Genomic DNA, 25,650 nt, shown 5'->3' on the forward strand with positions numbered 1-25,650 from the left:
TAAAGTTACTATGTTAGCTAGCTCACCGCTAACGTTACTATGTTAGCTAACTCACCGCTAACGTTACTATGTTAGCTAACTCACCGCTAACGTTACTTTGTTAACTAGCTCTCCACTATCCTTAGTTCTTTCCCCAGTAACTTTAGCTAACTCACTGCTAAAGTTACTATGTTAGCTTGCTCTTCGCTAACCTTAGTTCTCTCCCCTGTAACATAGATAACTGGCCGCTAACTAACTATGTTAGATAGCTCTCCACTAACCTTAGTTCCTTTACGCTAACTTAGCTAACGCACCGCTAAAGTTACTATGTTAGCTAGCTCACTGCTAACGTTACTATGTTAGCTAGCTCACCGCTAATGTTACCATGCTAACTAGCTCTCCGCTAACCTTAGTTCTTTCCCCAGTAACTTTAGCTAACTCACCGCTAAAGTTAGCATGTGCTTTTCCATCGGCATTAAACGCACCATTTTAAAATGTAATACCTACAGCAAGTTCACAATAAATTTAAGTTTAAGTTTAAGACCTTAATTACCCGGATTTTAGTTTTAGACTTTTTAAGGACCTTTAAGGACCTGTGGGAAACCCTGTTCATTTTGCAGGATGTATGAGATATTCTGCTCGTTGGATGTTAGGTGCTTTTGTGAATTGTGTAAAGCATTTAGATAAAACCAGCCTAGTTTATAAAACTATGTTTTAGCAATTTGAAAAAAACTGAAAAAACTAAATTAAGCATATTTGCTACTAGATTATCTGACCAGGGGAACAGACTGATGTTGAGTATGTGTAAAAACAATGCATCTGATTTTAAGTGTTTTGAATAGGGCTGTATTTGAAATCACTCACAATTTCCACAGGATCTTTTTTCCTTATTATTTGTGGTACAAAATACATTCAATACGTAAACCCAAATCTTCTCAAATGAATAAAATCTAATATGCAACAAAATAAGACAGATGGCAACACAAAAACAATTCAATGCATTAAAAATGTATTTGACATAACAAACTGGTTGTATGGACCATTTATATTTTTTAAAACGGGATACTTGGTATAAAAATGTGAATTATAAAAAAGAGAAAAATATTATATATGAACCTCAAAAAACAAACAAACAAACAAACAAACACAATTTCAAAAGTCTTACAACATGAGCAGTAATTAAGAAAGTGGGAATATAATGCAGCTGACCCGATTCATCTTAACAATTCATAAAATTTGCTGCTGTAAACTTGAACTTTAAATATATATATATATATATATTTTTGCATTTTAGCCCATAAAAGATATAATGGAAATACCAGCCAAGTCAAATAATTCATTTATATCTACATATACCGCATGAAAATAAAACCTTTATTCTTTTACTTTGCATAACAGATGTACAAACTCTTTTTGTTCAAAATGTACATACACACTTAACAAACATCTGTGACCTCCCTGATGTTTAATAAATCTATCACTACATTTTTAATACCAAAAAAATAAAAATAAAGTGTAAATCCCCATTAACTATGTAAAACAGACCAATATCAGGCCTAAGCGAGAAAATCATCTCATATTAGCTTTTCCTTCCTTCTAGTGGTTTAATAAAGAACATAGTGACCATCAGATCAAAAAAAGCAGTGGTTCAATGATAACAAAATAAAAAATGTAAAAAAACAACAAAAAAAAACAACATAAAAATACCACAGTTAAATCTGTACATCTGTGCGCCTGAATCCCACCTGGGCCTTTTTATGAAAAGTGAATATAACCGTACCATGACAATAATCACAAATCTATCTGTACTATAATGCTATACAGTGCAAATTCATTGGTCTAAGATAAGTGCTGCAGAATATTCATGTAAGGCTGGGTTACATATAAAAGCTTAATAATGAAATTACACCTCCTTTTCTTTCTCCCACATGTTTAAATGCATTCCATTTGCTAAAAAGGATAAAATAGAGTTGATCAACTCCACTGACTTAAAATAAAAATACTGACTACATACAGTACTGTGCAAAAGTCTTTAGCAGCCTTGAAAAAAACTTACATTAATACAATATTACTATATTAATCTAGTTTTACCAATAAAGCATTATACTAGTGCATCAAAAAAAATAAGATAATTAAAAGTCGCTTTATTTCAGTAATTTAGTTAAACATGTAAAACCTAAAAATCAGTGTCTCAGAAAATTAGAATGTTATATAAGACCAATTGGTACTTTTGGCAGTGTGGGCAGTGTGCCAAGTCCTGCTGGAAAATGAAATCCGCATCTCTTTAAAAGCAGAGGGATGCATGAAGCGTGAACTGCACTGACTTAAGACTTGATATAACACAGTGGATCAACACCAGCAGATTATCTGTCTCTCCAAACCAAACCATCCCACCCCTAATCCTGAGTAGAGCTTTTTCTTTAAAAAAACAAAAATCGTTATCGTTTGTTTATATAATAAGTTTTAATTGCATTTTCTCAGAAGCTTCTCAGACTTTTGCACAGTGCTGTTAATAAAAATATATTGTGAAAGTAAAACATTACTGTAATGCAAGCTTTAGTCCAGTAAGTAAGCTCCAAAAAATACACTTAAAAAGGTTTCTGTTGCATTTTTTTTTTTATCCCTGAGACTTTTCACTGTTTCTGTGGGATTAAGGGATTTTGATTGATGCTTTTGATGCTTGATGCGAACAATGAAATAAGTATGAAAATAAGCTCTATTCTGATTAGCAGATCTTTATCTTGTGGTGGCAGGAATGTAATATATTTGGTTAACTGCAATATAAACTATAACCAACTTATTTACTGAACCATTTTATTTTACCTTCCATTTTAACTTAACTTTTATATCATTATACATGACCAAGACTAAGGGCTGTATTTTAGCGACCTATAGGCGACTCGTCAAGTGTGCAGCTTGATTTAGTGCCTGTCAGTGTGACTTTGCTATCATAACGACAGGAACAGTACACTTGTGCATCTCGAAAAATGCAAAAGATATGCACTAATTCTTTTAATGAATCATAAATGTGTTTTGGGCACCTGTTTCGCCAAGATAGCAATGAACTTCAGACTGTTGACTGTTGTCAGGGTTGTACTCAGTCAGTTGCACAGCTGTTTTTTCTTTTGCCAAGATAGCAATACACCAGAAATGTACTTAAACACACCTCACGTCCAGACCACCACACTCATTGGTGTAGATATATAAGTAAATTTTGTCGCTATTTAAAAGGCACAGGCAGATGTTATGTTCACGAGTCACCATCAGTGAGTGGTACTTTAGGAAAAGTAGGAAAAGTACCGGATCAAATGAATAACGAATAAACAGTATCAAATCAAATTAACAGTATAACATACAGTATATGTGTATATATTTATAGTTGTCAATAGGGTTGTAAGTTTGTAAGTTAGGGGATTGTGAAATATTTTGAAAGGGGTTACACAGTAAAAATCATGTTTAAATCACATTTAAAGTATTTATTGCCCTTCATAACTTAATTATAATGTAAAAGTAACTAAAACAATTGCAAATAAACAGATCTACTAATTTAGGCATGTCTTTAAGGGGCTGTTCTGCAGTATGAACCTTACAATTCTTATTTGGGATTCTCTAAAATGGCATTATATCAAAGCATGTTGAGAGATTCTTTGTGTTTATACCCTTTATCAGAATGTTTTTTGGACACTGACTTACTGGACAGCTGGGCTTATCTGGCTTTTGATTCCTGATTGGTTTGCAGGCCAGGCCTTAAGGCACGATGACTATACAGCATCAAATATGACAGAGGCAAACAAACAAACAAAACAAAATACAAGAAAATCATGCTTTATAGCTGTAAAGAGACTCTGCTTTTAGGACCCTTCAAAGTTTCTTTCCCAGCAATTGTGGTTAAAACAATGTTTTTTTTTTTTTTTTATATATATACACTGTATAGCTTGATGACACTGAGCTCCAGCTGAGCACTGAGTCTTTAAACAGTGAAAGCACATGTGATGAGCATTCCAGCATAATTAGCATAATTAGCATTCCAAACAAGCCTGAGAGTCCAGAGTACCCTGACCCAACATGCGTTCCCCAACACGCATCAACATCCCCAACGCTGGATTACAGAGCCATTTCTGAGGGACTGCTGGGAGCCTCGGGGATGAAGACTAAAACATGCCTCCTCCGATATACGATACAAGTAAAATAAGACTCTGCCTCTTTTCCAACTTCCACTAGGTGGTGAAAGAACTACTCAAGAGGAAAGCAACCAGATGCCTGTGCTGACCGCATTAAATTAGGAATGTGGAGAGAGATCGCACGGCCAATTGTGCTCTCTCTCAGACTCCGGCTGCTGATGGCAAACAGCATGACCCGGAATCGAAACCAACCTGTATTGGTTGTATTACATTTGTAGCTGCGTATGTTGTTATGCACCCAAAGACAGACTTTTATTGTAAAGTAAATTAAAATTTTTTTTTCCATCAGCATTTTATTTTAATGGTTGGGCCAGTTTAACTTTAGGAGTTAAACTTAACTGTTTAAGGAGCTTAATTCCATTAACTTGTAAAGTTTGCCATGTATCAATAAGTACACTTAATCCTACTATAGTTTATCTACATATGTGCATGTTTAAGGTATGCTTTTACATCGTTATATAGATATAAATATAGCAGTATAGTCACATTAATAATGGTAAGCTTTAAATCAATGTTATTAAATGCATTAGACTCAACTGTTGGTTTTTTGGGGAATGTATTTGGTTAACTGCAATATAAACTATAACTAACTTATTTAATGAACCTTCCATTTTATTTTACTAAACTTAACTTTTATATCCTTATATTTAACCAAGACTAAGGGCTGTATTTTAGCAACCTATTGGCGACTCGTCAAGTGTGCAGCTTGATTTAGTGCCTGTCAGTGTGACTTTGCTATCATAACGACAGGAACAGTACACTTGTGCATCTCGAAAAATGCAAAAGATATGCACTAATTATTTTAATTAATCATAAATGTGTTTTGGGCACCTGTTTCGCCAAGATAGCAATGAACTTCAGACTGTTGACTGTTGTCAGGGTTGTAATCAGTCAGTTGCACAGCTGTGTTTTCTTTTGCCAAGATAGCAATACACCAGAAATTTACTTAAACACACCTCATGTCCAGACCACCACACTCAATCAGTTGTTTTTTTGGGGAATGTTGGGCTAGAGTGCCATGGACTCTTAGCAGCAGAGGTACAGCAGAGTAACAATTTGTAGACGGTTTTGGTGGATTTGTAATTTCCTGAGCATTTTAAAATGTGTTTAATTCAAGTATATTTGTAAGAAAAACAATTTTAGTAAAATTTTACCACTACCTAATCAAGTACTCTGATAGCTTCATTTGTACTTATGTCAACATACTTTAAGATAAATCATAATTACTGTAATTAATGTCATTATCATGACAGATGCCCTACGCTTAATAAAACTGATTTCTGGAAAAGTCATGATAGGTTCATTGGCGTATGGGTTTAGGATACTCGACCCACCTCTGCTGAACAGCTGGATCTTGTTAGCAGTGTAGCTAACCTTAGACACACTCACAACACTAAGCATTTAAAGACACATAGTGCTCAGGGTTACAGGAGGCGGAGTTTATAAGGCAGGCCTTCAGTAAAGTGCACTCATTCATAATGACACTCAATAGCTGCACAGCAATTCAACTGTGCCATCCACACACTGCAACAGAGAACGCTGATAATATAGAACATATAGAACACTCGCATTCACGCACTCACATTGCCGCACTCCCATTCACACACTCACATAAAAAAAAGTCTCATTCACACACTCAAATAAACACAGTCACATTAACACACTCACATAAAGACAGTTGCATTTACACACTCACATTCATGCACTCGCATACATGCTCTTGCATACACACACTCGCATTGACACCCTCGCATTAATGCAGTCACATAAACACCGTCTCATTCACACACTTACATAAACACAGTCGTATTTACACACTCACAAACACACTCACATTTACACACTCACGTAAACACAGACGTATTCACACATTCGCATTCAAGCACTCGCATACATGCTCTCACATACACAAACTCGTATGCATGCACTCGCATTCACACTCACGTGAACACAGTCGCATTTACACACTCACAAACACACTCACATTTACACACACTCACATAAACACAGTCGTATTTACACACTCACAAACACACTCACATTTACACACACTCACATAAACACAGTCGTATTTACACACTCACAAACACACTCACATTTACACACACTCACGTAAACACAGACGTATTCACACATTCGCATTCAAGCACTCGCATACATGCTCTCACATATACAAACTCGTATGCATGCACTCGCATTCACACTCACGTGAACACAGTCGCATTTACACACTCACAAACACACTCACATTTACACACACTCACATAAACACAGTCGTATTTACACACTCACAAAAACACTCACATTTACACACACTCACGTAAACACAGACGTATTCACACATTCGCATTCAAGCACTCGCATACATGCTCTCACATTCACAAACTCGTATGCATGCACTCGCATTCACACTCACGTGAACACAGTCGCATTTACACTCTCACATACATGCACTCGCATTAAAGCACTCATGTACATGCACTTACGTACCCGCATTTACACACTCACATACACGCATTCACATTTACGCATTAGCATTTGCGTTCTCGCACTCATGCGCTCGCATTCACATTAACAAATACTCACATTCACACACTCCTATTCATGCACTCATGTAAACACACTCGCGTACATGCACACATACACGCATTCACGCACTCGCATTGCACATTAATTAGCTGCACTTAATACCAAAATAATAATCTTCCTCTCAAGCACTCAGACTCATTGTATTTCAGGAATGCACTTCCTCCTCTGTCCACAGGAGGCGCTGTGCTGTTGTATCCGCAGCTCTGCTCTTTACAGCATGTGTGTGCCAGATAACCAACCAACCCCCCCAAACCCACACACACACACACAGTCACTCAACTTCCTGCCACACAGCACAGACAAAAAGCCACAGTCATTCCTCCACAGAACCACAGACTCTCTCTCTCTCTCTCTCTCCCTCTGTAATGCTGTCTTTCATTCAGACAGTTCTTCTTCTTTTTCTTTCTTCATCCTCTCATCCCTCTCTTCAGGTGTGTCTCTTCATGTGCAGAGCCAGGTGGTCCGAGCGAGAGAAGCACCTGCACAGGTAGAAGAAAGAGAATGGGATTTAATATCACAATAAAGCCTGGTATACACTTATGCAATAGAACACGAGAGGGAGTGTGTTATCACCAATAACATCACGACTGTGATTTGGTCGTAGGCACGAGCTGAAGGCGAGGGTTTTTTTTTTTACGAAATGAATAAAAGAACAAAAGATCCTTTAAAAATTGTTAATGAACATGTTTTAATACGGATTGTGCCTTCCGCCAAAAAGTAGTTCCACAACAGGTGATCTGTAACAGAAACTTTAACTGCTTTTTCCTATTTTATATTATATGTAGATGGATGATATGAAGGGTTTTTGTGAGCAGCTGAGCAGATCATTTAAGGTCTTTAGCGAAATCTTCCCTCAAAAAAAAGTTTCTCCATATATCCAGAAGCAAAATGCCCACATGAGAAAGGACATCACTCCAAAAAAAAGCTTTTTTATGATTATATTTGCAAAGAATTTTGAGAAAACAGGTCGTGACAGCTCACACTGTGAGACACATGACCAAAATATCTGGCATGTCAGGAAACCCCTCGTGTCCGACTGCTCATTCACAGCTAGTATGGGTTAATCAGTTAATCAGACATCGCTTCCCCTCTCTCTTACATCACACTACAAACAACACAAGATGAAGCTAAAATTCGGCCTGATTATGAACTTCAGTGACATTCGATCAGATTAGGCTTAAAATCAGGCTAAAATCACACAGTGTCCACCTGGTTTAACACAAGGTAAAATGTAATATGCATATTTTATAAAAGATAAACTGTTTTTTTTTAAGTGAAGCATAAAATATATGCCCAAATTAGGGGTGGGCGATATGGCTCTAAAATAATATCACGATATTTCATGGTATTTTCACGATAACGATACTTTTGGCGATATGACAAAACACTGATTTTTTTTATTTTATTTTATTATTGCATGCAATATGATATGACTAGCTGAGATATTAAAAAAAAAACAGAAGTCAATGATCCAGAATGTCATGATACTAGTAATGCAATTCAAATATATCCATACATCCAGGATTAAAGTAAAATAAATGATATTGGACAGATGTAATCTGTCTCTAGTAGATATAAAATGGGAAATGAGAACACTGTGAATTTATCTTTTGCTAAAAACAGCACAAAAGGAGGACCCTGATGTGATAATTAGGGGTGGGTGATATGGCACCATATTTCAGGGTATAATATTGTTCACGATATTCAACATTTTTGGCGATATTATCACGTGCAATACGATATGGCACACCCCTAGCCCAAACGTTAGTGGACACCCCTCAAGTGAAAAATGAATAAATTCATTAGGGAGATAGTGGAAATGTTAGGAGTGGCCAAATCAACAGTTTGGAACATTATGATAAAACGAGATTTAGAAAAACCTGGATGTCTATGGAGGACAATAATGGTAGAAAATCACAGAATTCTTTTCATAATAAAGAAAAAAAAACTCCACCCAAGTGAAGAACACTCTCCAGAGAGGAAGTGTAGCAGTAGTATTTCAGTCTTTTATAAAGTGAAGACTTTAAGAGAGTAAATACAGGGGGTACACCACAAGCTGCGAATCATTAATAGAAAGACCAGATTAGACGTTACTAAATAATCTAATCTAAAAACGCCAGTCCAGTTCTGGAACAGCTTACTTTGGACAGGTGAAACTATGATCAATCTGCAGCACAATGATGTGAAGAAGAAAGTTTGGAAAAGGCTCATTCTCTATAAAACATGGTGGTGGTAGTATGGGCGTGCATGGCTTCCAATGGCATTGGATCACTAGTGTTTATTGAAGATGTGACAGAAGACAGAAGCAGAATTCTGAAGTGAACAGGAATTTACTTTCTGCTCAGATTCAACCAAATGCAGCAAAGTTAATTGGACGGCGCTGAACAGTACAGATGGACATAGAGACTAAAGGTAGAAAGACTGAAAAAAACAGCAACAACTGAAGACACTGCATGGCATGCAGAGCTCAAATCATGAAGATTGTTTCACTGTCCAAATATTTATGGGCCTACCTTTATGACTATTGTTGTATTAGCATTAGCCGCTAACCGCGCTAAGCACTAGCTCTTCTGCCATTCAGAGATATTTTTGACCTGTAGCCTGCTGCTAACTCCGGCTAGCACTACTCGAGCAGCATTAGCATTAGTCACAAAACGTGCTAAGCGCTAGCCTTTTCGTCGTCCAGAGGTGAGTATTATCAGCCTGTAGCCTTTTGCTAACCCCAGCTAGCACTGCTGGAGCAGCATTAGCATTAGCCGCAAAACGTGCTAAGCGCTAGCCTTTTCGTCGTCCAGAGGTGAGTATTATCAGCCTGTAGCCTTTTGCTAACCCCAGCTAGCACTGCTGGAGCAGCATTAACATTAGCCGCTAACTGTGCTAAGCACTAGCTCTTTTACCCATTCAGAGGTGAGTATTATCTGCCTGTAGCCTTTTGCTAACCCCAGCTAGCACTGCTGGAGCAGCATTAACATTAGCCGCTAACTGTGCTAAGCACTAGCTCTTTTACCCATTCAGAGGTGAGTATTATCTGCCTGTAGCCTTTTGCTAACCCCAGCTAGCACTGCTGGAGCAGCATTAACATTAGCCGCTAACTGTGCTAAGCACTAGCTCTTTTACCCATTCAGAGGTGAGTATTATCTGCCTGTAGCCTTTTGCTAACCCCAGCTAGCACTGCTGGAGCAGCATTAACATTAGCCGCTAACTGTGCTAAGCACTAGCTCTTTTACCCATTCAGAGGTGAGTATTATTGATCTGTATTCTACGTGTTTACCGTGTTTAAACAAGATGAGTGCTATTAACTGCTCGCTAATATCGCCCTGGCTTACTGATGCACCCAGCTTTATTGGAAATCTGGAATTTTAAGCTTACTGTAAATAAACGGAAGCTCTTTACTCACCTAAATAAACAGGTTTCAGGAGATTAACACCCAGCGCCTGTTTGACTTTAAAAGAAAATGTTTTGTTTAAGAATTACTAAACTTAACTTAGCTTTACTGCTTATATTAGCTTTCTGCTGAATTAGAAGGAAAACATGGTGACACCCCTGTTCCTTACTGTGTAACAGTAATGTGCCTTATAATCCAGTAAGCCTTATGTATGAAAATATACCAGAACATAGACGTTTATTGATAGTGTGCCTTATAATCCGTCCTTATAATAAATTAACTGCAGCCCCCTGCCGGGTCACAGCCCCACACCCATCCTCCCACACACCACACACTCACCTGTCGCAGTGGCTGCATTTGAAGGGTTTCGCCCCGGTGTGTTTTCTGAAGTGTCGAGTGAGCTCATCACTCCGGGCAAATCTCCACTCGCATCCATCCCAAGAACACCTGTACGGCTTCTCACCTGCAGAACACACACACACACACATACTCAACGCCTATACAGCCTCTTACTTTAAATGTGTGAACACAAGGTAACGTCAAGACTAGTATCTCCTCTCCGCTGATAGACAGACATGACAGACAAATTTAACTGCTTTTAGTGGAATCATTAGTAATGGCCTCTTCTTTTGTAACACTAATGTTAATACTAGCAACCAAAAATGAGAGGTTTTACCATTTTTAAAGAACACTACATTGAACTGTGAGACATGTGTATGAGGTGCATTGAAGGTGGATGAGATGTCTCCCTGTTTTTTTGCATGGACAGTTTAAGCCAGATGCTGCCAGTCCCGATCATTACCACCCACTGCACAGTGCTGTCCACTGTGGGTGGTAATGTTAGCTTTCTTTGAAGTATTCCTGGTACACAAGTGACACTGTGACATTTCTGTGTGACCACTTGTTTGTTTTTTCCCCTTTTCTTCTTCTTCTTTGAAAGTTGGTTCATTCTGAGCTCATCTTCTTATTGTTTCAAATAGCTGTATTCAAATAATAATAAAAACTTTATTTACAGCACTGTGGGCTAGCTCTGTTTTTCTGTATTTCCTCTAATATCTGGACATTTCTGTACTGAAATGCATTCCCACACTTCCTCCAAAGTCCTGACCCTCATGGTTCTCAGGAACAGAGCTGGGAACACCACAGACTAGCCCCCACACTGTTTAGCTAGCCCCCACACTGGTTCCCATGGGTCTGCATGCTTCTGCAATGAAACTCTATCCGTCCTCATCAACCCCCACCCCCACGTCACCCCACCCCATCTAAACAACAAAAGTCAGGAATGAGGTCACGCTGTGTGAGGTGGTGTCTGCATGCCAATCATTCCTACCTATCCCCCGGCGCGAGTGCCGCCGCCCGAGGGCGAGAGCGCGTTTGGAAAATCAGATTAGTGTTTGATATTGAAATCTATGTGCTGTATGATGTCAAACAATTGAAGCTCTTGTCTGTTTTTGTCCTGCGGGTGTTACTATTGTTATGGCAACAACGAGACATATACAGGTGAGGGTCAGGTCACTTAACAAACACAAGCTCAGGTCAAACCATCATGCAAACCCAATTTACCCAGTTCAACAGCCTCATCCCACACCTACACCCACACGAAAATGATTAAAATAGAAATGCACAGAAATTAATACAAAAAAACATTTTTTTATTAATTTTGACACTTTTAATAAACTAAATAGTATAAATGTATTTTTCTCTTGCCTTTTTTCAAAGAAAAAGCAATTAGAATGTACAGTAGACATTTACCCCAGTGGTGTTATTCTAATCCTGAAATTATCTCAGCAGTGATATTTTAATCATAAAATTACCTGAGTAGTGCTCTACTAATCATGGATTAAACTCAAAAGTGCTATTCTAATCATAGAATAGTGCTCTACTAATCTACTAACATACTAATTCTACTAACATAGAATAGTAGTGCTCTACTAATCATGAGTGTGTGTGTTATTGTAATCATAATTTGCTTTAACAGTGCTACTTTTGTCATAAATTTACCATTAGGAACCTTCACAACTCTATGCAGAAATATCTGGCATGCTGCATTACACACGCGTTACACACTGATTTTATATTTGCTTTTATGTGTAGCTCACTAAATATTGAGAGTCTAAACTTTAATAATGTATTTTGATTCGTATAGTGTTTTCAAGTTTTTTTTCAATGCAATACCCTGTTTAACACATTTATATTGGTTAATGTCTTTGTTATTTTTTATACAGCTAAAAAAACAGTAATTCTCCTTTTTTGACCTCTTTATCTACATGACTCCACCCTTGTCATTCAAATACTGCTTTTAAATCACGTGTTTCACTGATGGCTCTTCTGATAAGTTAATTCCAGCTGCTAACAGGCTTGATTTGTTTATCAACGTACATCAAGGATAAAGTATCATTTGCAAGTAAAACACCGCACTCACACGGGCGACAGCAGACATCAGGACCAGTGGAACTGTGCTTTCATGCTACTCAAACACTGTTTCTGAATTAATAATAACTACATAGATTAATTGATAAAGATGATAACGATTATTTTATTCACTTCTGTTGCTCTATTTAAAATGCATATTTTTAGTTCGGAAAATTTGCATACATTTACTTATGCTGCATACACAACATTTCAACACCCGCTTAAGCTGAGTGGCATTATGCTGCTACATTGTTATTCCAGTATCTCTATAGTTTGGTCTTACTATCTCAGCATTTACACAGGTCCAGCATAACAATATGACCTTGATTTACCTATTCCAATCATAAATTTACCTCCATAGTGCTATTCCAATCATGAATTTACCTCCATAGTGCTATTCCAATCATAAATTTACCTCCATAGTGCTATTCCAATCATGAATTTACCTCCACAGTGCTATTCTAATCATGAATTTACCTCCATAGTGCTATTCCAATCATGAATTTACCTCCACAGTGCTATTCTAATCATGAATTTACCTCCATAGTGCTATTCCAATCATGCATTTACCTCCACAGTGCTATTCTAATCATGAATTTACCTCCATAGTGCTATTCCAATCATGAATTTACCTCCACAGTGCTATTCCAATCATGAATTTACCTCCATAGTGCAATTCCAATCATGAATTTACCTCCACAGTGCTATTCCAATCATGAATTTACCTCCATAGTGCTATTCCAATCATGAATTTACCTCCACAGTGCTATTCCAATCATGAATTTACCTCCACAGTGCTATTACAATCATGAATTTACCTCAACAGTGCTATTCCAAACATAAAGTTACCTCCACAGTGTTATTTTAATCATGAATTTACCTCAGCAGTGCTATTCTAATCATTAATGTACATCAGCAGTGCTATTTCAATCATAAATGTACCTTAGTAGTGCTATTCTAATCATGAATTTACTTGAGTAGCGCACTACTTATCGTAATTTACCTCAACAGTGGTGGCATTTACGTAAATTTACCTCAACAGTGCTATTCTAATCATAAATGCATCTCGGCAGTGCTATTCTAAATATGAATTTACCTCAGCAGTGCTATTTTAAATCATGAATTTACCTCAGCAGTGCTCTACTTATCATAAATTTACCTATACAGTTCTATTGTAATTATGAATTTACCTCAGTAGTGCTATTTTAATCATGAATTTACCTCAATAGTGCGCTACTTATCATGAATTTACCTCAGCAGTGCTACTCTAATCATGGATTTACCTCAGTAGTGTTCTACTAATCATGAATGTACCTCAGTAGTGTTCTACTAATCATGAATGTACCTCAGCAGTGCTATTTTAATCATGAATTTGCCTCAGTAGTGCTATTCTAATCACGAATTTACCTTAGGAGTGCTCTACTTATCATGGATTTACCTCAGCAGTGCTACTCTAATCATGGACTTACCTCAGTAGTGTTCTACTAATCATGAATGTACCCCAGCAGTGCTATTTTAATCATGAATTTACCTCAGCAGTGCCATTCTAATCATCAATTTAATCATAAAATGTAAAAACCCTGCAGAAGCTCAGCAACTGAGTACTTTAAATAGACACACACACACAACGCCCCCCCCCCCCCCCCCCCCACACACACACAGAAGTGTGTCTTCTTTTTTTTGTAGAGGAACTGAAGTTATTCCCATCTAGAAACTCAACAAAACATGTCATTTGACTGGGTGGGGGTCAAACCTTTTTGCACACAACTATACATACGGTCCTTTACTGAGCTGGTATGTGGAGCCCTCTCATGCTATGTTAAATACATGTGTTAAATGGGTGTGCCACCTGTGGTGAGTGTCTGTAAACACCACACACACACACACACACACACACAATACTGGGTCTCACATAGGTGGAACCTGGGCTAGGTTGGTCCCAGATGCAAGGGCGTGAGTTTAGAGTGTGTGTTTGTATGTGTGTTTTCTCTACAGCCCTCCTCAATCCCACATGGGTTCAATCCCATCTAGGCCTCGTATGAAGTGAGACAATGTCAGATCATCACTGGTCTTTATTACAGGCACTTTGATGGCCCAACTTTACTTTAATTAACTATTGCAACCAGTGACACAAAAGGACTATGATCCACATACTGCTGCTCTCAAAAGCTTGCGTTGAAGACACAGATACTATGCCATGGCCAACTGCATCACCAGACCTATCCCTGTATGAAGATAATAAAAATGCGATGCTATTAGACGCACTATTAACATATTTAAGAATATTAGATCTGCATTGGATGGATTATTGCAGGACATTAGGAACCTCTACTCCATGCTTATATGTCTGGCATTGTGCATTATGCATGCGTTACACACTACTTTTGCATGTGCTTTTGTGTGTAGCTCAATATATATTGCTTACATCTGTCAAAACTTTAATAATTTTGGTTCATGGTAACCTTTAACTGCAATCTGACACTTTATTCTGGGTACAACTATTTTTTGACAAGTGTAGTTTAATTTGCAAGTTTATCTGCAGTCTCAAATAGTTGTTTAGTTTTAGTTTTGACTGATATATAAGGTGCTAATATGAAGTTTTAATCATATTAAGCCCTATATAGTATATATAAAAATAAGAGAGCACTTAAAAATGATGAGTTTCTTTGATTTTACCAAATTAAAAACCTCTGGAATATAATCAAGAGGAAGATGGATGATCACAAGCCATCAAACCAAGCTGCACTGCTTGAATTTTTGTAAAGGCATAAAGTTGTCCAAAAGCAGTGTGTAAGACTGGTGGAGGAGAACAAGATGCCAAGATGCATAAAAACTGTGATGAAAAACCAGGGTTATTCCACCAAATATTGATTTCTGAACTTTTAAACTTTATGAATATGAACTTGTTTTCGTTGTATTATTTGAGGTCTCAAAGCTCTGCAGCTTTTTTTTTGTTATTTCAGCCATTTTCCATTTTCTGCAAATAAATGCTCTAAATGACAATATTTTTATTTGGAATTTTGGAGAAATGCTGTCTGTAGTTTATAGAATAAAACAACAATGTTCATTTTACTCAAACATAAACCTATAAATAGCAAAATCAGAGAAACTGATTCAGAAACTGATTGGTTTCTTCATTTTTCCAGAGCTGAATATGTTTTGAATAGTTGTTGGTATTGATCGGAGATGCTATTATAGGTGCACACATTTCTACTATGCAGAATTACTTTACAGCCATATAAAAAGTATGAAATTATATGGAAATGTTATGTACTGTTTTTTTTTTTCTAAATAAACAGAAAATCCTAATGAGCCCCTATTATCTGAATTCATATATGGGGCCAAAATGGATCCTGTGGACTGGTTGCCAGTTGGATTATCGATATCTTACCTGTGTGTGTGCGCTGGTGTGCTTTCAGGTGTGAACTCTTGGTGTACACTTTCCTACAGCCGTTAAAGTGGCAGTGGTGGACCCGCCTCCTGCCCTCCACCGGCCCTTCACCTTTGACCTCTCCGGCTCCTGACCTCTCCTCCTCCGCCGTGACCTCCTCCGCCACCGCGTGTCCGAGCGAAAGTGACAGGACGGTCTCGGGAGCCATCTTCACCACTGTGGTTTGGGGCAGGGAGTGTGTGTGTGCCCTCAGGGGGTCTCGAGCAGTCATGGCGTGGGTGAGGGGGTGGGAGTGGTGGTCTGCAGAGGGGGAGAGCTCCTCACCGCTGTCTGATCCCTCACTGCTGGAGTCCGACCCGCAGCCGTGGAGCTCCAGAGCGGACAGGCCGGCTTGGCTTTGGTTGTGCCCAGGGAGGGAGGCTTTCGGCGGGGCCACGGAAGAGCCAGCCTCCCCGCAGCAGCGAATCAGCTGCGTCCACAGATCGTCTGACCCACAGACTGACCTCAGGTCAGCCGGGGACACGTACGGCTCTCTCTGCAGGTAGCGCTCAAGCTCCAGACATGTCTAATAAAGAAAGAGAGAGAGAAAAAAGAGAGAGAGAGTCTATGAATCATCTGTTATCAATTAGGACGCATAATTGTTTCTCCTGAAACCAAGGCTATCAAAAAAAGAGTTTACTCTGTTTTGTTGTAGTAACTGTCTCCTATATTTTGGCACATTGCTGTAAGGATTTGACTGCATTTAATCAAACAAGACACACATCAGCAGGGTTAAAGTACAATACATTTACCTCAGCAGTGCTATTCTAATCATGAATTCACCTCAGCAGAGCCATTCTAAACATAACTTGACCCCAGCAGTGCTATTCTAATTATGAATTTACAGAGCAGTGCTATTATAATCATTCATTTACCTCAGTAGTGCAATTTTAATCATGATTTCATTTGAGCAGTGCAAGTAGCGATGTTCTAAATATAAAATAACTCAGCAGTGCTATTCTAATCCCACATTCATTTCAGTAGTGCTGTCCTAATTTTTTATTTGACTGTGATTGTCATTGAAATTTACACAGCCAGACCTAAGGCTAAGCTCAGCCAATGTTACTATTTTAGCCCTGTACAGAGTATATATTTTAGCTGGAAAACAGTTTGTAAAGAGGTATTATGAATTCATGAATTCACCTGAGCAGTGCTATTATAATAATAAATTTACCTGAGTAGTGCCATTCTGATCATGAATTTACCAGAGCAGTACTATTATGATCATACATTTTCTGAGCAGTGTCATTCTAACCATGAATTTACCAGAGCAGTGCTATTCTGATCATGAATGTACCTCAGCAGTGCTGTTCTAATTACAAATTTACTGCTGTACCATTCTAAGTATACATAAAATTTACACAGCCAGACCTTTGCTATGTTAAGGCTAGGGAAACTCAGCCAATTTTACTATCCTAGCCTATAACTTTAAGCTGGAGAACAGACAGCTTGTGAAGAGCATGATAAGTGATGTAGACTGCTTTATTTTTTACTGTATGTGAGTAAAGTGAAAAAATAAGGTCAGGGTCAGGGTAAACACAGTTTCACTGCTCAACAGCACAATGTTTTTTTAAAGAGATTGTATAAAGTGTCTGGATCCAGCTAAATGTCTGTAATGGGTGCAGCTTTGAGTAGAATAATTCCCTAATTAGGAGGAATCTCTGGATACTCATAAACATACAGTGTAGAGCATGTTTTTCTTCTGCTAACCACATGTTTAAATCCCCCTATTATTTACTTCACTACTACAAGAACTCCCTCTGAAAAAAAAAGATAATTCTGACACAACCACAACTACCACTGGTGTTTCCTTCTAGAGCAATCATCTGGTCTCCTGCCCATCAGAGGAAGCCTGACATACATCATTATCTCATTCACAGCAAGAGAGAGAGAGAGAGAGAAAGAGAGAGAGAGCGGGAGGGCTTAAAGGGACAGTTCTGCTTTTAATGTGCCACAGCTCAAAATATAACAAAATATCTCTGATAGATGCCAGCACTTCCCTTCCAATACATTTTGACACAGCTGTGCAACTGCACATACTAGTCCCTGTAGAGTCAATATGTGTAATGCCATTGTCCATAAAGTGTTTAATACTGGTGTCATTTTACCGTATTTTCCCATTATAAGACACACCAGATTATAAGGCGCATTATGAATAAATTGACTGTTCTTTTAAAGTCAAACGAGCGCTGGATGTTAATCTTCACAGGTTTCTCTCCTGAAAACTGTTTATTTGGGTGAGTAAAGTGCTTCAGTTTATTAACAGTAAGCTTAGATTTCCAGTTTTCCACTATGGCTGGGTGCAGCAGCATTAGCATTAGTGGCTAATCAATACCGCTAGCGGACGTAAATGCCTGCCTGACAGCGCTACACTGAGGAGCACTGAGTGTTACGGTAAGCCAAGGAAATTTTAGCTAGCGCTCTGTCTCACGTAGCTTGTTTTAACACAGTAAACACGCTGGCTACGGTCCAATATACTCGTCTCTGAAGGACGAAAGAGCTAGCACTTAGCAGCTAATGCTAATGCTGCTGGAGAACTAAACTGAAACTCCTGTATAACTCTGTACTTCAGCAGAGTGGCTTTACTGCTTCTTAATACCTGACTGATAAAATTCATATATAGGAAGCACTAAATTATAAGGCGCTCTGACAATTTTTGTGAAAATTTAAGGATTTTAAGTGTGCCTTATAGTGTGAAAAATATAGTATTTAATTCAAATAGAATCAGAGCAGGCTAAGCCAGCTTCATAGTATATGTATGGCAATTATACTGCAATACTGATCAGCATTAGGGGTGTGCCATATCTTATCGTACTTAATAATATCGACAACATTTTTGATTATCGTGAACGATATCAAACCCTGAAATATCACCCACCCCTTATTATCACATCAGGGTGTTACTTATTTTTTATTTTTTGCTGTTTTTAGGAAAAGAAAGAAATTCACACTGTTCTCATTTCCCATTTTATATCTACTAGAGACAGATTATATCTGTCCAGTATCATTTATTTTACCTCAGTCCTGGATATATGAAGATATTTTGAGTGCATAATTAGTATCATGACATTCTGTTACAAATCTGATAAAATACTTGTATTTTTTTTATCTCATTAAATGTTTATATACAATAATACACTTTAATTTTCATTTTAATGCAGTAATGTGTTCTTGAAATGAATGTCTTTGAAATGAATGTCTTTGTATCGTCGTTATCGCGAAAATACAATGAAATATCGTGATAATATTTTAGGGCCATATCGCCCACCCCTAATCAGCATCTTTCAAGAAGAAGAAGTTCACAAACTTAATTATTAGTAACTAATACCGTGATATATTGAAAATAATACAAAGTTGCAAAATTAATGAAAACCTGACAAATGCTGTTCTTTCTCGCTACTGTTTTATATTACTATTATTATTGCTGTTGTTATTATTGTTGTCATTTAATTATTACCATTATTACTATAGTTATTTATTTGGACTGTTTATTTCTAGAAAGTTCCTTTTTGCTGGTTTGATGATGCTTTAGCAAAACTGTCTCTAGTGGAACTGAACATGTCAGCATGTAACACTGAAAATATTTCCTAATATCTGTTGCAAAAACTAGGCTTGTGCCAGTAACTACTGGTGACGTTTAGAGTACAGTAACTAGCTCTTCTATCCCTCTCTATCACTTTGTGATATCACTCTCACACGCACACACGCGCACGCACACACACACACGCACAGAGCAAAACTGCCTGCCTGACTGGTAACTAACAGATCTGTCAAACTCCTCCCCCCCATCAGTACTGGAATAGCTTTTGGTGCTTCACATCAGTGACACAATAATGTGTTATATAAAAATAATACTGTTAGATTAATGCAACCCGTGATTTAAATATAATCATTAGTTATACATATAACTAATACATATTATACATATTATGATCAAGTTCAATATTTCAATTAATTTTCTAATTGTTTCTTTATTTCAATATATCAGAATATCAGGTGTAACAATACATTTTGCATTAATGATGTTAATTATTGCTCTCTACTACAGTTATATCATATCTTATTAACTTAGCATTGCTTGCTTGCTTTATTTTATTTTACGCAAATCACACCAGTATTATACACTATATGCACAAAAGTATTTGGACACCTGCTCATGTATTGTTTCTTCCGAATCCAAGGTTCGTTTTTTGCAAGGTTCTGCTTTTGCAAAAGTAACTTTCCACTAGATTTTGGATGAGCATTTGCTATGAGGATTTAATTTAATCCAGCGACAAGTGCAATGTTAGTAAAATCATTAGCTAGACTCATCCCCAACTCCCCCATTTAACTCATCCCCAACTCCCCCATTTAACTCATTCCCAACTCCCCACATTCAACTCATCCCCAACTCCCCCATTTAACTCATCCCCAACTCCCCCATTTAACTCATCCCCAACTCCCCCATTTAACTCATCCCCAACTCCCTCATTTAACTCATCCCCAACTCCCCCACTGAACTCATCCCCAACTACCCCATTTAACTCATCCCCAACTCCCCCATTTAACTCATCCCCAACTCCCCCATTCAACTCATCCCCAACTCACCCATTCAACTCATCCCCAACTCACCCATTCAACTCATCCCCAACTCCCCCATTCAACTCTTCCCCAACATCCCCATTCAACTCATCCCCAACTCTCCCATTTAACTCCTCCCCAACTCTTACATTTAACTCATGCCCAACTCCCCCATTTAACTCATCCCCAACCCCCCCATTTAACTCATCCCTAACTCCCCCATTTAACTCATCCCCAACTCTCCCATTCAACTGATCCCCAACTCTTACATTTAACTCATCCACAACCTCCCCATTTAACTCATCCCTTCACAAAAGTATTGGGAGACCTGCTCAGTAATTTAAATCAACTCAAAGGGTATTTTGTCACATATACTCCAAGGACAAAAGTATTGGAATACCTTCTCATTTATTGTTTCTTCTAAAACCAAGACTTTTAAAAGAGCTGGTCCAGATTTTGTTGGTGCAACTGTGCCTAGTGTCCAATGAAAACTTTCTACTAGACTTTGGAGCAGCATTGCTATAAGGATTTGATTGCATCCAGCAACAACAGCAGTGTTAGAAATATTATAAGATACTTAAAATAAGTTTCTGGATTATCATCAACAGCCCATCTCAACTCATACCCAACTCCCCCATTCAACTTATCCCAGTATTTGGACGCCTGCTACTGTCTCTACTGTTCATTGAAAACATTCTACTAGATTTTGGAGTAGCATTGCTGTAAGGATTTGATTGCATTCAGCAACGAGGTTTTCTACTAGAGTTTGGATCAGCATTTGCTGTGAGGATTTGATTGCATTCAGCAACACGGCTTTCTACTACATTTTGGATCAACATTTGCTGTGAGGATTTGATTGCATTAAACAACGTTAGTGAGATCATCATCCTCAACTTCCCAACTCAACCCATCCCAAAACTACCGGGCTAAGCTCCATCAGCGCAGTGCTCAGTACCCACCTGCTGCCAGTTCTCCTCCAGAGAGGGTCTCGCGGGGAAGTAGCCCGTATCGTGGACGGTCTGCAGCTCCTGGAAGATGCTGCACATGGGAATGACGTCCATCCTCGCGCGCGCGCGCCTCCAGTGACAGAGCTGTCAGATCCTAAAGTGAGAGCGCGTGCCCGCAGACCCTTACCTCCACATAGATAATATATATCAGAGTGACGGGAGCGCGCGGCGGGTGCTCGTGCTGTGCTGCGCTGAGCTCGCGCGCTTCTGCTGCTGCTGCTGGACTCCTCGCGCACGAGCGACAAACTTCCCCATTCAATTTGTTTGTTACAAACTACGAGCCACGTGATCGAGTGACAGGCTCGGTCCGTTTCAGCCAATCAGAGAGCGGTTAGCAAAAGCCCGCCCTCCGTCGCACTTTAGACCAATGACGTGGAGGCTTGTCGGGCTCAAGTCGACGCCGATTGGCGGGTGAAATTCGACACGCTATCGCTCTGATTGGTCCGCGCGAGCTCTATTTTTGGAGCGCTATATATAAGAGCCCGCGCGCTTCCTCTGCTTACTGACAGCGGCTGCGTGTTATGAGTAAACGCTCCCCGGACAGCGCAGAACATCGACTATACGTTTATTTACTGATTCTGTTACATCGTTTAACGCTAATGATGGATAAATAACTTTTTAACAACCTTCAGAACCTTTAAACAACATTTATATTACATTTTTTAATATTCATTAATCAGTGTTGAAATTCTGACATTGAATAAACGTTCATTTACTGGTTCTATTACGTCAATTAATGTTATTGATGGAAAAAACAACTTTTTCATAATATTCAGAACCTTTAAACAACATTTATTCAACATTATTTAATACTCATCAATTAGTGTGGAAATTGTTACATTGTATAACGTTATTTATTGGTTGTATTACATATTGGAAAAAAACATGATGAGAAAACATCCTTTAAACAACCTTCATTTAACATTTTCTCATAATCATCAGTTTTGTAATTCTGACATTGAATAAATGTTCATTTTTTGGTTGCGTTATATCTCATGATTTTGATGATAGAAAAAAAACTTTTAAACAATCTTTAGATCCTTTAAACAAGCTTTATTTAACATTTTCTCATAGTCATCAGTCGTATTAAAATTCATACATTGAGTTATTATATATTTTAATGTTGATGATGGAAAAACAACTTTTAAACCAACTTTATTTTTAACATTTTTAATAGTCATCAGTTATTTTTAAATTTTTAAAATAAAATTTTGATATTGAATAAATGTTATTTTGTCCTTGCATTACATCCCATAGTCTTGATGATGGAAAAAACAACGTGTAAACATCCTTTAGTACAATAAAACCTTTATTCAACATTATCTCATAGACATTGGTTACTGTTGAAATTTGGACATTGAGTAAATGTACTTTTTTTGGTTCTATTACATCTTTAAAAATCAATGTGCAAAAATAGATCAATTCTGAGGCTGGGAACAACAAAAAATGAACGTGGATTCAACATACTTTGTTTTCATGGGTTTTCTCAGGTTTGTTAATTGGGGGTGTTTTTAAGTAGAACCTAAAAGCCAAGTCAGGGTTGCAGCAAAGACGAGAGGACGGATGTAAATGCAAGTATTTTAATCACAAAAAAAATAAATAAATAAATAAAACCAAATAATAACAACAACAAAAAAACACACAAAACAATATAAAAAAAATTGACAGGACTTTGGCTAACAGAATAAGTCAGAAAACAAGTTATGAGCAAAAATACAGATGTGTAATATGCACAAGACCAGACAAGGGAACACACACACACTTAGGACTGAAAACACCTGGGGAAAGTAACAAGGGGGCAGGGTTACAAATGAGACAGGTAGAAACACTAATTACTAGGGCAGAGACAAGGGAGGAAACACGACAGAAACAAAACAGAGCCATGTGCTGAAGAGCACATGTTTTTACCAGTGTTTTAACACTTACAGTGTGTGTTGTGTTTTGACACAAACTGAGAGATGGTATCACGTCCTGACCTTGTTCCGTGTCTGTCCTGTTCTGTTTCCATGTGTTTACAGCCCTCCTGTTTGTTTATCTCCTCCATGTGCTCTGCTGTGTGATCTTCCATATCTCCGCCCCCACCTAGTACCTTCACTTGTGTTTCATTTGTAGCTCCGCCCTCCTTGTTACCTGTCCCCAGGTGTTTCCTGTCTCCTGTCCTTTTCCCTGTGTGTATATATAGTCCCCTTGTCTTAGTGTGTTAGGCTGTAGGTTTTATTAGTTTCTATTCAGTGTATTCCTTGTTTCTCTGTTTTGGTTTGTTACTCTTAATTTCTGGTTCTTTGTTTGTTTTCTTTTTTATATTTTCAATAAATTACTTGCATTTACATCCGTTCTCCGCATCCTATCCCTGCCTCAACCTGACAGATGGCAGAAGTGATATAAAATAAGGATCTTGAATGGCTGCTTATTCTTATTGTAGTGTACAATCTAGACCTGAGTCAGAATCAATAAAACTTACCTTTTCTGTTGCAACTTAGTTGAATAAAAAGTAATCTTTTCAAAGGTATGAAATGTCAAAAGGCACAGTATTCTGGTGATTCTGGTGCCAGGCTGTTCTTTTTCATTTAATACATATTGATTCTTTTAATAGTAAGATTTATAGGTTAATTATGGTGAAAGAACATAAAGAATAAAAGTGCAGCAGCACCCTCTTTGAGTGACAGCGTAGAATAACTATTTTTTGTAAAATATCTTAATTTACTATAAAAATGCTAAAACAAATGCTTGAAAACAAATATTCATGTTAAACGAATTGTATGAGCTTAAGTGAATGAGGCCTACAGGCCATAAAAAGCAAAAAGATGCTCAAAACCTAAAACTACCTAAAAGTCTCAGGACTAATTTGACTTTGGGTGGACGAACCATTTATTCCTTTGGTTCTTCGATTTTTGGCACCTTTTACTTCTAATATTTTAGTTTAAATCTGAAAATTGAACATTCTGGACCAAACAAGGTGTGAAAGCACCCCAAAAGAAGAGAGCCAGGAGGTAACATAGACATGACAGCATCCTAAAACACTGGCATTCATGTGCACCACCATCCATAAACCTGAGTGATCATGTGCAATGAACACAACTGTAGTTGAAAAGTCTGTAAAACGGTTCTCCACCCACTGATCTCTTCCACAATTTTTTTTTCCATATCGCTCAATCAACTTATAGTAGAAACTCAGTTTAGCTCAACATGACTTTAATGCTAATCAACCACATGCAAAATTGTCCTGTCATTAGGGCTACATTTGCAACTCAAATCAATCATACAGATTAACAGTACTGATACTGCAAGTACAGCAAAGTTCTACTACTATAAATACACTCCAACACACACACACACACACACACACACACACACACACATCTGTATCTATGTGTCATTTTCTGGCTTGCTGATGACTCATTCTCTCTGTGGCGTTCGGCTACTTCTGGTTTTGAGCAGGGCCGCCGCTCTGCATACGCAGACAACGCAGCCAGCGTTAGGCCTCAACCATTTTGCAGTTGCAGGGAGCCAAATTGACTGAGAATGAAATGTGTTGAAATTATGACATTATTAAATTTAAAACCCAATGTGAATTATTTATGATACGCTCATCTTTTTTGTCTTTAAACATTGCATGGGGCACCTACTCTACTACTTAAAAGCGGCACATTATTATTTTTGTGCATAATATAATGCCCCCACCCCTATTGCCTGAAATGGCACGGCTCGGTTTGCTCTGTTGGTTGTTGCCAGATGTGACATTTTCCAGTCAAATAAATAATCAAAAAATGCATGGAGGCGCTAAATCTTGCGCATGTTTAACCATTTTTAAAGTGTATGTGGCCATTCTATACAAAAACTTGTCCAGTGCAATATTTGTGTAAGTTAAAAACTTAAAATAAAATAAACAAATAGGATGAAAAATCGTAACTTATCTGGCAACCTTAGTCCTAACTAAAGTAGCAACGCTACTTGAGTTTGGCAGGAGACAAGTTCACCGCGCGAAGTTGCTACTAAATGGTAATTCAACTATGAAGCGACGGTTTGAGTCTGGAGCTGAGAAGAAGAAAAAGAAGCAGAAAGATGAGGCCCATGCATCCCTGTCTGGTGAGTAACTTCGATGATAAA

At 38.0% G+C, this 25,650-nt stretch overlaps 1 protein-coding gene across 1 annotated transcript; it reads right to left on the reverse strand.

The window, feature by feature from the left end:
• Positions 1 to 966: 966 nt before the first annotated feature.
• Positions 967 to 21,804, reverse strand: klf6b (Kruppel-like factor 6b). Its single transcript, XM_007230662.3, has 4 exons — positions 21,496 to 21,804; positions 15,938 to 16,502; positions 10,474 to 10,597; positions 967 to 7,228 (listed from the first exon to the last, which is right to left on the reverse strand). The coding sequence occupies exons 1-4, from the start codon at positions 21,595 to 21,597 to the stop codon at positions 7,177 to 7,179; spliced, it is 843 nt and encodes a 280-aa protein (XP_007230724.3). The 5' UTR covers positions 21,598 to 21,804; the 3' UTR covers positions 967 to 7,176.
• Positions 21,805 to 25,650: the final 3,846 nt, after the last annotated feature.

This window comes from Astyanax mexicanus, chromosome 4 (genome assembly GCF_023375975.1).
Source record: "Astyanax mexicanus isolate ESR-SI-001 chromosome 4, AstMex3_surface, whole genome shotgun sequence".
Lineage (NCBI taxonomy): Eukaryota > Metazoa > Chordata > Actinopteri > Characiformes > Acestrorhamphidae > Astyanax > Astyanax mexicanus.

Bases quoted from the DNA above. Each gene is read 5' to 3' on its own strand.
- klf6b (XM_007230662.3), bottom strand. From the start codon at position 21,597: ATGGACGTCATTCCCATGTGCAGCATCTTCCAGGAGCTGCAGACCGTC. The intron at 10,598-15,937 runs GTAAGATATCGA...TGTGTTCTGCAG, and splicing joins ACACCAGCGCACACACACAG to GTGAGAAGCCGTACAGGTGT. The intron at 7,229-10,473 runs GTGAGTGTGTGG...CTACCTGTGCAG, and splicing joins AAATGCAGCCACTGCGACAG to GTGCTTCTCTCGCTCGGACC.